The sequence below is a fragment of the Micropterus salmoides genome, unplaced genomic scaffold, assembly GCF_014851395.1.
Source record: "Micropterus salmoides isolate LMB-PRFRI ecotype aquatic unplaced genomic scaffold, ASM1485139v1 Ms_hic_scaffold_7, whole genome shotgun sequence".
Classification (NCBI taxonomy): Eukaryota; Metazoa; Chordata; class Actinopteri; order Centrarchiformes; family Centrarchidae; genus Micropterus; species Micropterus salmoides.
Window position 1 is genome coordinate 25797192 of NW_024044459.1, and position 12901 is coordinate 25810092.

Here is a 12901-nt window from a genome sequence, read left to right on the forward strand (position 1 = left end):
CTCTCTCTCTCCCTCACACACACACCAGAAGCAGATTACACTCACTTGTCAGGCAGTGGATAGGAGAAAGGAGAAAGACAGAGAGATGGAGTTATGTGTGTGAGAGATTTTTTTTTTAAAGACCACTAAATCCAAGGATTTGGAGGGGGTAGGTGGACGGGCAGTGTGTGCGTGTGTCAGTGTGTCATTGGGGGTATCTGGCAGGGGTGAGAGTATTGTTCAAGCGTGAAAGAGTCTCTTCTATTGTTAGTCAGCTGAATAGCAGAGAGCTGAGATCCAGGGGGAGGGATGGAAGATGATGGAGGGAGAGTTGGCGGCATAAAACACAGCCCCACTTGTTGTGCCACATTCCCACTACCTGCTGTGACCCAGCCCCATTCGAGTTTCAGCATGACAATACACACACACACGCGCGCATGCACACACTGTCAGCGCTCAGGCTTGTTTGCATACATTCATTTCTTAAGCTCATCACTGTATTTTGAACTCTTACTTTAAAACTCTGGGTGGTGCTGGTGCAGTGGATAAGACTGTGCCTTAGGTATGAAAGATCTGGATTCAACTCCCCACTGTAACACATCCACCAATGTGTTACAGAGCAAGACAGAATAAATAAAACAACACACTCCAAAACTTGTGAAAAGGTATAGTTAGACAATGTTTAACCAACAGTGAAAGAGAAAACCTGGGTATGTAAATCATTAGTGCATTCATTATATTGAGTGTCAATACAGCAGAGTCTCAAAATGATTAAAGAGGGAAATCATACCCCCTGATTGAAACCTCTCCCGTCCATTAAGTCTTATTTCATCAAATAAAAAATGGCTAAAAACCCCTCAGCGCTCTGGTGGGTCAGGCTGTGGCTCCTGCAGGACAGGGTCACCTTTGACAATAACTGATAGGCTTTAGTGCATAACTTCCTCCCACTGAAATTAATCACATGAGGCTCACTCACTATGGAGGTCCTAATTTCTTCACACACAGTGGGCACAACCACACGCAAAGCGCACAAGGGCGTGGCATTGAGAGAAATATCATTTACAGCGACTCATGGTATGAATGTGCAACTTTTATAGTCAGTACAGTCCCCTTTCCGTTTACTCTGGTCCCTCTACATACATGAACAAGTATAGCTACAATATAGCCCTGATGCATAGCTTAAAATCAAACGCCAAAACCAACTAGTTCAACTTGCCTCATGGTTAGTGTCCAAGGTTGCCAGTCAATTCAACCGCTGCAAGTGATGCTGTTTTCCTCAAGACTGCGCATGCTCGCGTAATTGACCATAGTAACGCGTTGTACACGGTTATACCGCTCTTACGTGGATGCTCTTCCTGTTAAACCAGCCTCCCTGTTTGCTTATGCACTATTATTACTTTATGAATTATCCTATTTGATTTCGAAGAAGCTCAATATGCTCTGCTTCAGTTTTCTTAGGCTATGGATAAGGTCATATATCAACGTGATAAAAGCCCTAAAAAATTGCAGATTAATTTATTGGTTTCAAATTTATAAGCATGCTTCACTGAAATCCAAAGAATACAACACACATGTAATGTTTTATTATGGCACATACAATATGTAACCATATTCATAGGTATGTTTTCAGAAAGGAGAACATTTGTTTTGTTTTGTTTTTTTGGTATGTATCAACATACTAGTATCAAGTGCAAAAAAATAAGTTGTCTTTAGGAAGAGGAAGCCAGGGACCATGGCGTCTTGTTTTATTGTACAGATGCAAAAAATGACAGAAAAGATGGTGAGGTTCAAGGAAACGGCTACATGATCATTTAATATTCAGTGCACTTCAAAAGGAAGAAAAATTAACGCCACCATTAGGTTAATTCATCTGTTGTGCGGATGTTACACCCAGCGGTCAGGTCATTCAGAGCTTTGGCCAGTGCATAACATATGAGTCATTTATAAAGTTAAATCACTCTAACACAGTATCGACGTTGTAGTCCATGTTGCTTAATATGACGGTGCAGACATGTGAAATTTATAACATGGATATATTTATATTTCTTTCATACGTATGTATATAAAATAAATTAATTTGCTTTGAAACATAAGTTCTATATAATCTATTGATCATGCTCATTAAATCAAATTCATGTGATCTCAACATGAAAACTCTCTTATTAATGGTTCTGCGACCACAAAATGTTAAGAAACCCTGCTCTTACATAACAAAGAAGTGCATGCAAGACAGATTGAAAAGATAATCTTACAATAACTTGATAAAAAGGAACAGATGAGAGAAACCTGTACCATGTCACCCTTAGATTATGCAATAGTTAGAACTATGTGACAGGAGAAGTCTGTATCGGAATAAAGAACATATTGCCGCTACTTACAGAATTCCATAAGGATACATTTTGGGTCAAATGCAAAATAGCAGAAATAAGAAAGTTGTAAAGGAATGGCACAGACCTGCGGGAGATTATGTGTGTGCGCACACACACGCACGCACACAGAGAAAAGACAACCAGCTCGACGTGCAGTTCTCTACTTCATTTCTGACACAAAAACCTTCATTACTTATTTTAGATACATGTGTACATGCGACCAAACTGAAATACATATTATGAGTGAAATATAAATATGATTAGAAGGCAAGATGAACATTCACTTTCAATAACGGTGTCAGAACAGGACTTCATCTGTGAAATGAAAAAAGGAGCGACATCAACATTATAGCAGTTGTAGCAGCTTTGTAGGTTTCAAATAGCCCTAATGTTGACAGAAAGAAAATAAATCTGCCCAGAGGACTCTTAAAAGACTTCATTTTCCTAATCAGAAAGTAAACATTTTATAGTCAAACCAAAGGTAACCACATGACCCAGTCATTTATAAAGGTAATGTTAAGCTAACGGAGAGCTTACTTGGTCAAGAGAGATCAAACTTTAAACAGTCTGACTTTTGGAAGCTGCACATAGAGCTGGAAAATATATGTAATATATTGATTACAATCTACTATTTTAAATATATTCTTGATGTCAAATACATGGAAATGCAACTGAGAACTTGATGTGTTTTTCCATACTTAAACAAGCGCTGCATAGTTAAACATGATACTCATTGCTTTCAATATTATATGATATGTCAACAACTGCTGGTAAATAAAAGTGCAAAGTAAATTAAATAAAGAATGACTCAAAATGGACAGAAATGTGCAACCAGGAACATAACAGTGATGTTTGGGTGGACTGTGAAACCACTGTCAGACACCCAACCCGGTCGTGCAGTGGGAGTTTAGGCAGCACCATGAAGCCAAATTAAGGTTGACTGACATGTCTGAACCAAGATCACCACGCTGCAGCCAAACAGTCTCCACTGTCAAGGGAGGAGAGGGTGGGGTAGTCTGGTAACAGCCAGATGGTAAGGCATTCTGGAAGATTGGCTGTCCTTGATTTTATCACTTCCACGTTACTGTCATGATAAAAAAACAAAAACAATTCTACATTTATAACACTTTATCACTGTTGTGGCTGTTCAAAGGCCACACCTAGCTTGTCGTAGATCTCCTTCAGTAGCAGGAGAGCTGTATCCTCAGATTCCCTGACAGACAGAAAGGCAGAGAGTAAAATGTAAAAAAGTAAAATGTGATACAATACAAAATGCAAAAGAGCAGAATTAACGTAGTCCATATGTCTACAGCGTGTTACAGGCATGACTCACCAGTAACACAGATGAGACTGGATGGCAAACAGATATTCATTGAAGCTCTCGATGGGTTTTTCCTGAAGTACATAGTCAATCCTTCGTCCTCCATTCAGCATCCCCACTTTAATCTCAGGCTGTTCTGTCTGCTCTACTGACCCTGAGGCATCTGACTCCTCAAACACTCCTGCAAAGACAGAAGTAAAAAAAAAAGAAAAAGAGAAATGGATAAGGCTGTACAGGCAGACACCAGACAACAGAAACACTGATAACAACTATTTGTTTTGACTCACACTTTTTGGTAAAATGAGAACAGATCAGATAATCGACAGCAACAATCAAACCTACGTAAGGGAATCAAACTTAGATTAGTCTACAACCAAGTGTCCTATATCTACCCCAGAGATGAGCGAGTGGCTGAATGTTGCAAGAATATTCTTTGGCGATAGCAGCACCACGGACGGACAAGGTTTGCTCAAACACATCCCTAAGATTAAACGTGTTCTGCCTCTACTGACCAGTTAAATGAACATTGAACATGTACTGTAAAGTATGTCATCCTGAATAATTACAAGGTCTCACAAATATTGCGGGCAATATGTAGCTTCATGATTTCTCTGCATTGGACAACATGCATTATGCTCACATTATTTATAATTTGATTTGCAATTCAGTCAGCATCCATCACTACATTAGCTATCCTGACTCAGCAATCATCTGCCTTCAACAAGAATATATTAAGAGATGATTTGAAGAGTTTAAAACAAATCGGAAAAGTTGTGTACTGCTTTTATAGGTAAGTACTGGTTTACCATCAGTTGTAATTTTAGTTGTAACCCATTGTGAGCTTGTGACATGAAGGTGTGCTAATTTCGTTGCTCAGGAGGAGTTTTTGGATATAGTAATTGGATATATTACCCTGATGGACCCAGATGAAACTATGGTCTTTTAATTCTGACATAAAAAAGATAATAATCTTACTCTCAAATTACACTGTATCATGTGCTAAAGAGTATCATGTCTGGTATCTTGCATCACTATACTTATACAACAAATGAAGGTTATAAGGGCTGTAAATAAAAAGCTATGAGTCCTCTTTAATAGATAAAGACTGAAAAGTAACAGCGGCTCATTTTATGAATTACTTGAGGTGCTGTAGAAAAGAGCACGACATGTATCTGCATGCAGCTACTGTAGGTACCCTGCTATTGATGAATTATCTCACCGGCTGGATGAGGCCCAGCCAATATCTGTTATTAAAAAAAAAACAACTGTTATCACTACTATCCAACTTGGCCTACTTGTTCTGCGGAAATGAGATTGTGTCATGGGCAGGTTACTCAAGTGGCTTCTGATACGGACGATCAGAGAAAACAGTCAGTTAATTCAACCAATCAGAGCTGCCAGCGGGGGTGAGGGACATCTTATGGAGATGTCGATAAATTCAATGTTGAGATGAAGATTATGTGTAGAGCTGTAGTAGTGCAGTTAGGTAGGGCGAAAGGAGGAGCAGAGCAGTGAGAGCCTGCGGCAAAAATGACATACATTACATAACATTTGCTCTTTATGAGGGAGCTGACGTGCCAAAGTAAACCAAAGTAATTGCATACTGTTTTTAAGCAGGTAGAGCAGCATTATATTAACCATTAAAACAGGTTATAAAAGTATTTCACTTGGCACTCTTTTGTGCATGTTTATTTTCCAGGGAAGACGCAGAATGACAGTTCATTTAAGGTCGTAGGCTTTTTCTGAATCAGGAAAGTATACAGAGAAACCCAGATTGCAAAGCTTCTAGTAAGCTAAAAAGACTGACTGACTACCCTGGCTTACCTTGGAAGTAATTCTTATGAAGGGCCCATGGCCACTCCAGTATTTTAGTCCAAAAATCAGCACTTTTCTCTTCCCTCTTAGCAGAAACAGTGACTGCCGCTGAGGCTGAGGTTCAAGATAAAGTGGTAAGAGGAAGCACGACCAACCACCAGATAGGGCAGAAGAGGGGAGGGGAGGGGAGGATGGCAACATGCAGAGAGGGGTAAGAGGAGTATGAAGAGACTGGGTTAGACATACTCTTGTGCACGTTCACAAACAACATCCACAAATACACCACATACCATGTGTCTCTTGAAGGTCTCTCCTTATTGCGGTTTCTCTCTCTTCCACCGGGGGCAGTGCAGCAACCGGCAGTCTGGAAAAGGACTGCCATGCTGTCCGTAACGATCCCAACACATTGTTTTTCAAATCCATGCTCATACGGGTCAAGCTATCCTTAAGTTCTATTGGGCAAACAGAAGCAGAGATTATCATTAAGCCTACAAAGCAAAAAGCCCGTACCGAAATATTGTTCCACAAAGACAAGTAGGAAGAAACAGACAGCCATACCCAGGTGCATCCTCTTGCGGCCTTTATGGTGAGGGATCAGCATGGGCTCCAGATCCTCCTCTGACACAATCATTGGTTCAATCCGATAGGCCACAGGGTCATACTACACAGTAATCAAGGGGAAGCGATGAATGTAACTTTCAATAGATTAACCCTTTTGTCATGTAAGAAGAGATGTGCAGTTCTATTGATGTCAAAAGTTAGACTAGACCAGTGGCTGCGACCAAGATTACTGTATATTTAAACTAATTACACAGTGGTGAAACTGCTACTAGTATTCCTGTCATTATGTTGATTCAATGCTGCAGTTACATCTGTCAGCATGGCTCTAACCATTGATGTGCAGGTCCACAATGCAAACAAAATCCGGAAACATTCAGAACCTCCCTGTTAATGTCTCTTTGGGACAGAAAACAAAGTCAAATTGTAGTTGTAGCATCTGAAAGCAGGTGTTTTCCCTTTTGGGAGCTGAGCGCAAGATGTGTGCCTGAATGGGCAGATGCAGTAAATATATGATTACTCACCGGGTGGTAGATGTTGTAAAACCTCTTGCAGGTTGGGAAGCTGTAGTTGGGATCAATGTGTTTAAGCCCACGAACGGTCAGGAACATTCCAATAGGAGAGCCGAAAGCAAAAAAGGTATGAGGGTGGAAAGCCAGTTGTGGGTAATCAATGGACACCTGTGGGGTCAGTGTGAAACAAAAAATGTTTCTGTGATAAGAAGACAAATTATTCTATTCATGGAGATGGAAATTGGTGAACACTTCTCTGGTGCACAGTGGTTCTACATTAAAACTACATTTCAAGCCATCAAAACAATAGCCAGGGAGTATGACAGCAGGTATGGAGGAGACCAAGGATATGACCACTCATGCAGGACTGGATGAGCACAGATGCAGATTGTGGTATTGGGTTTTATGACTCAATGGGACAAAGACGGTAGCCTCAATAACGGCACAATGTAAGAAACCCTAATGCTCCTAAAATAGCCACTATAATTGAATCGCCTTGAATTTTCCCTGATTGGACCAGGCTGTATGTGAAGAAAAACTCCAGGCACAGAGAGATCAAACAGAGCTAAGGATAAAGCCTGAGAGCATGGGGACACCATGCGAGACACACCTGTCCCTTGGCTATGCCTCCATTGGTCTGTCCAGGCAAGCGGGGGGAGGAGAGAAGCAGGAAGGTGATGCATCAAAGCTTTTATATACTTGTACCCCCGAGCACAAGTTATCATGTCCGTGTGTGGTACCTGTCCGATGCCCATGTCAAAGTATTCGTAGTCTACAGCACTGGTGACGGACTGCGCCCTGTGGAACTGGGACTGCTGCATTGTCAATCCTGAGGTCTGGTTACCATCATAATCACTGGTCATTTGAAGTGGAACTTGCAACCCTGGAACCAGACGTCCTGCCCCCGTCTTACAGTCCTATAAAGATTGAGAAACAATCTGCACTGTAGATACTTTATATGGTTATTATTTGGAAAGAGAGCCCTCTAGCAAAAGAGGAACTGGCCTTGAACGAAACAGCCTGCTTCCCACTAAATAGTTTGATCCTCTCTTTGGAATGTGAAAATACATATATAAACATGCCACATGGCCAGTATCAATCAAACAATCCACATCAAAGGTTGTTAAGACACAAAGGGAAAATTATATAAATATATGTAGTCATTAAGTTTTCTTCACAAAAAAATTTGCATATCATTGTGTGGCCTTGATGTGGACAGTGAGGGTATATTAATGCCAAGCAGGAAAACAATCCAATACATTTCATCTAAATATTGTCCAGATCCACAAAACATTTCAACAAAAAGGGTTTCTAGGGGTCATATGCGCCAAAACAAGCCAGTATAGTTTCTATGTTATTTCTATAATAGTTTCTATTCTAGATTATATGTCTGACCTCTGGCAGCCATTTCCTCTTCACGTAGTTCAGGATCTTCTTCCGAGGTCCAAGAGGAATTCCTAAATCTTTGAGATCACTGTCTTGGCAAAGAGCCTAAAAGAGTAGATCAATATGTTTATAACTACGCATTACACTTTGTATATAAATGTCCATTGTGTGTTTGTGTGCGTGTATTACAAGTGATTCCAGATCTAGGTTTTCTGCCTGTAGTATATCCAGGAACTGCTGCAAGCCCAGTCTAGTCAGAATCTGCTCCAGTGTATCACAGTTCAGATGTGAAGGTGCTTCAGAGGGCACCTGAAGCACAGGGAGGGACAGATGGGGAGACTGATTTTCTTTTCCATCTGTAGGGAAATATGCAATCTTTTCATTGTTTACTGTGAATGTGATCATACCCCCTTTCTGACTTCTGATCCAGTCCTCTGATTGGTCAGCAGGTCAAACAGGATCAGCGAACCTGCGCAACGAGAGACAAAGGGAAGAGTTGAAATTCAGCTTTTTAATGAATTGTGACTGTGTCTGTTTCTGTATGTCTTACCTAGGCTATGGCCTACTACTGAAACTGCCCCATTGAACTCTGGGTGTCTCTGTTTAAAGAGAGTGTGCAGCCTGTTGATCTCTGAGGCCACTGTGTCCACTATGGTTTGGCAGTACGTGGGGCTGTTATAGAAAAACAGGTCCAGCAGAGTGTCATTTGTGAAATGTCTTAGCCTGCTGATGCTGGGTAGAGTGATCCTCTGGATGTCCCTGGATAGTGGGGGAATAAGGGAGAATATAAAAGGGAGGAAAGACAGACTTTGGCAATTTTCTGCAAGAATTGCGAAACAGTAGTCTCTGTTGTCAAACAAAGAAATCTTGTTTCGCCCGCTCTCTATCTCTCTCCATACTTACTCGTCCACACCAGTGGCATCTCCGTGTAGAGCGCTGTGCCAGTTGACTGGGAGGAACTCCACTCTTCCTACCTGGCCGTCCTGCTGAGCACGCTTATAATGAGAGGCCAGGAGGGACAGGGAAGCACTCCTGAAGTCATTTACTGGAGAGAGACAAGAAGAAAGGAGTCATACATACATATAAATATATGCATAGAATACACACACACACACCCAAACTCACACTTACCACACTGTATGATGGATCTAAAGCGCAAGTCACATGCAGGACCGATGCCATGGACCATAAAGACAAGGTGGTCCACCTTTTCTGGTTCACCTGGGAACAAAGAAATATGAGCAAACTAAGTGTCAACTGTAAATGGACTTATATTCCAGTATATCTCTTACTGGTACATCCACATACATACCATCGGGTATTTCTACAGAGATGTTGTCCACTCCCCTTTTGACTGTTCGAGGCCGAGTCTGCTCCGAGGGAGAGGACACCCACTCATCCTGAAATCCTATTGGCTGGTACTGCATTATCAGCTGAGAGAAGAGCAGGGAAACGGAAGAGAAGACGCTTATGAGAAAGAAACAATGTGCCCAATTAAAAAAATAACACTCAGAAAACACATGTTGTGGCCTTACCTTGGGATTGTGTAAGATGACAGTTTCTCCAGTGGGAAACTCCAGCTTCCTCTTCCATTCGTCCAAAGTCATTGCTATCATATAGGCCTCCTGAAAAATTTTAAGATGGCAGGAATAAGAATCAATTCATATATGAAAAGATTAACTAAGGAACAGGCATAGATAGGAAAAGGATAAAGTCAGACATTGAAGCAATGAGCAGTGTGATTGTAAGGGTTGGGCATCTGCGTCAGAATACCTCCAGGTTTTTACTGAAGTCCTCAGGGTAAGGCATGAACCTGGTGTCTTTATCTCCTTTATAGAACCAGGTACAGCGTCGGACTTCAGTGGGAGCTTGCTCCCAGTAAACAGCGTAGCGCTTCCTCTCCTTGACTCGTACGTCATAACGGTCTCCATCCACAGCCACCACCTCCTCCTCCTTCTCTCCTACTGCACCGTTAACACGCACGTACACAAGCAGATACAAACATGTTTTATGAGTCAATCTTCAAAGACTAGATTTTAAGCTAAGGCTCTATGAGGATGACTAAGTATGCCAGTGCTGTGCTTTATACTGGCAATAGATTTTCAAAAGAATGTGTTCCCTGATGTTAAATGCATGGAGGAAAAAGGCATACAGATTCATTGTTTATGGGGATGTCTAAGGCTACAGTGATTCTGAAAGAATGTTGTTGAATATACAAGCCATGCTTCTTTTCATGCTAAATTCTGTTAATGTTTCAGGTGCTAAACAAGTCACAATGTGCTCTCACCAAATGCAATGCGATTTTAACAAACAGTACTAACATGTTATATCTGTAGTTATCGGTCAAAACAAGTGTGTTCGAAAGCCTCTGACCTGAAAGCTTGCTAACTGCCATAACAAGACAGTGAGGAGGCATACATGATACAGAGTTGCAATAAAGGACATTGGGGTGGAATCAAGCTTTGCAGCTGTGTGGCATGTGCTATAACCAATCGGCTACCAAGAAGCTCCATAGCATGTAACACTATTAACCCGTGCCACAACAGAATGAATTTTGTTTGTTTCTGTCCTGTCTTGTTGTATGTACTTGATTCCGGAAATGAATTGATTTGTGGCACGCTTTTTAAATAACATACCTTTTTAATATTTGGGGGATGGTATCAAGTATTTTCAAGTCAAAGGGCCCAAGTCCAAGTGAAGTCATGAGTCATTGGTGTTAAAGTCCAAGTCATGTGAATATGAATATCACAGATGTCAACTCTGAATAAATGTATGCAACAAAAGGTACTGTGTATCAATCATAACCTGAAACCATCCTGACACTGAACTGGCAACAGTAATGTGTTCACATTTTATTTTCTCACAGCTGTGCACAGCATGCACAGTACATAATGTACATGTAAAGAAAAATACACATGCCTACCAGTGTTAAAGGCATTCTCTAGTTTGTCAGAGTCTTCTCTGCTGAAAGGAAGCCAGGAGGTGGTGTCCTCTGCCCGTCGACAGAAGAACCAGTGAGGCTGCACTTCCTGATAAGGAACTGGGACTGACTCCATGTCAAGCATCTCAAAGGAGGATGCAGAAGAAGGAGAGGCCTCATCCACCACAGGCGACACCTGAAGAAAAATGATGACATCATGGTCAAGACGCTGAATCAATATTTCTTCTTCATGTCAGCAATATTGCTCAGTTACTACGTAAAAAGTAAATGTCTGCTATATACACTATATGCACTATATAGACCTGTGTTTCCTTCTTTAGAAAAGTCCACTGTTCAACTGTGTTGTTTGCAGAATATGGAAATAGAGATGTCTCTGAGCTACAATATGTTTTCTTTCAGTATTAGGCGAGTCTTCTTGTAGTAACAAAAAAAAAGGCCAAACCAATCTGGTCTCTAGGCCAGTGTTGTGTTAAAGTATGTTCACTATTAATTTGTGTTTCCCCTTACCTTGACTTAAAGCCAATCCTAATCCCAGACAGTCATATCTACAATGCCTAAGCATAACTGCCCATAAACTGTGATCCCAATCATGGAGGGCAGCGCTACAGGAAACAGACTTTGACAAAAAACACTGTTACAGCCACACACTAAAATCACACAGGTACCCTCACCTGATGCTCAGGTGTGTTTCCCGTGGCCGCAGTCTGAGTAGGACTGTCAAATTGGTCTTGAGTGTCAACGTTTGGGAAAGCCTGAGATAGACCCCCCTCTTCACCAGGTCTGTATGACATTAGCCTAAGACCTGACCCCAACCCTCAGCTCTGACCTGAGGGGGGCAGGGGGCTATGCAAACGCAGAACCTGTAACAACCCAGCTGCACACAAAATGAGATCACAAATGAGGCTTAATGGCCATCAAACTATTATGCTACATAACATATTACAGCCTGTTAAATTTGCAAGGAACTGACTGGTGATACATGCACCAACTGACATTGACTTGTATGAGAGGATCATATGTGATAACTTTACGGGAAAGATAGATGAACAAGTAACGTTAGCTCACACCAAATCTGCGGTTTAACATAAACTAATCCGGCTCTCAGGATACACTGGCAGCTGTATCATCAGCTGCTGGCCAGCAACGTTTAACGCAATGTAAACAGTCAGGTTAATGTGACAGCTAGCAGTTATGTCACACAATGGATGTATTATGAGTTATGTTAATGTGCGTAAGAACTTCTTGACATTATATTGAACAAGACTAGCTACTGTTCGCAGTTAACAGTTATTTCTCATGTTATTGGCGTGTTTTGAAGAATGCAACAAACACATCCTTGGGTCCAAAGGTTGTTAAACGTTGGCTAAGGTTCATGCTAGCTGAGGTACGATGGCTGGACGGGACACTAGTGTTAAATTAACCGTTTTCACATCCTGTTGGTGTTTTGGACGTTAAGTACTAGTAGCAGTCGTTAGTTAACTTAAACTCACCGACAACTTCACATACAGTTAATGCAGAGGATTTGTATTCGTTGTTTAGCTCGCTATGGCTAGCTCGGCTAGCCAAGGGCAGGCTGCTGTCAAACGCTGCCTAGTTGCAATGTTGTCGGAAATATGACAATTACGAGATTAACGTTCACGGACGACCACAGTAACGACAAAATAAAAGGATCAAACAACTATATTAATACAGAGAGAGAGTTTTATGTGATGCCCGAGAAGTCTAACGATGAGAAGGTAAAATACGGGAACACAGCGTCTAATGCCAACAGAAAAAACATTTCTAGTAAATTAATAAAATCTTACATTTTCTTCAGGTCAGCCTTTCGATGCAACAAGTAATAATGAGTCTGTTAAACGGTAAATCAAAAAAGTTTCCGAAAACATCACCTATGGTGCAAACGAACCGAACCATCATGCAGAAAAAGTTAGATTTACGACGAGCTCTTGAATACAACACTACACAACAGGGGCATCACCAGACCACCTCCCCCAACTGTTAGGCCGATGTCGTCGATTTA

The 12901-nt window shown here is 41.3% G+C and overlaps 1 protein-coding gene across 5 annotated transcripts; it reads right to left on the reverse strand.

Annotated features, from left to right (window-relative positions):
* Nucleotides 1-1687: 1687 nt before the first annotated feature.
* ddhd2 (DDHD domain containing 2) lies at nucleotides 1688-12844 on the reverse strand. Of its 5 annotated transcripts, none has more exons than XM_038702722.1 (19): nucleotides 12687-12844; nucleotides 11553-11755; nucleotides 10864-11056; nucleotides 9714-9904; nucleotides 9476-9565; nucleotides 9253-9373; nucleotides 9072-9161; nucleotides 8844-8985; nucleotides 8491-8699; nucleotides 8348-8409; nucleotides 8130-8249; nucleotides 7950-8045; nucleotides 7295-7471; nucleotides 6567-6722; nucleotides 6043-6145; nucleotides 5775-5936; nucleotides 5494-5598; nucleotides 3682-3850; nucleotides 1688-3561 (listed from the first exon to the last, which is right to left on the reverse strand). In XM_038702722.1, exons 2-19 carry the CDS (start codon nucleotides 11670-11672, stop codon nucleotides 3480-3482), a joined length of 2388 nt encoding a protein of 795 aa, XP_038558650.1. In that variant the 5' UTR covers nucleotides 11673-11755; nucleotides 12687-12844; the 3' UTR covers nucleotides 1688-3479. The 5 variants fall into 5 exon arrangements, with proteins under 5 accessions (XP_038558650.1, XP_038558651.1, XP_038558652.1 ...); XM_038702723.1 differs by lacking the exon at nucleotides 12687-12844 and adding an exon at nucleotides 12372-12534; XM_038702724.1 differs by lacking the exon at nucleotides 12687-12844 and adding an exon at nucleotides 12388-12408.
* Nucleotides 12845-12901: the final 57 nt, after the last annotated feature.

Coding starts and splice junctions, on each gene's coding strand:
- ddhd2 (XM_038702722.1), bottom strand. CDS start 11,672: ATGTCATACAGACCTGGTGAAGAGGGGGGTCTATCTCAGGCTTTCCCA. Junction 9,162..9,252: donor CTCTGTAGAAATACCCGATG/GTATGTATGTGG, acceptor CTTTGTTCCCAG/GTGAACCAGAAAAGGTGGAC. Junction 3,851..5,493: donor TCATAAGAATTACTTCCAAG/GTAAGCCAGGGT, acceptor CTGTCTTTGCAG/GAGTGTTTGAGGAGTCAGAT.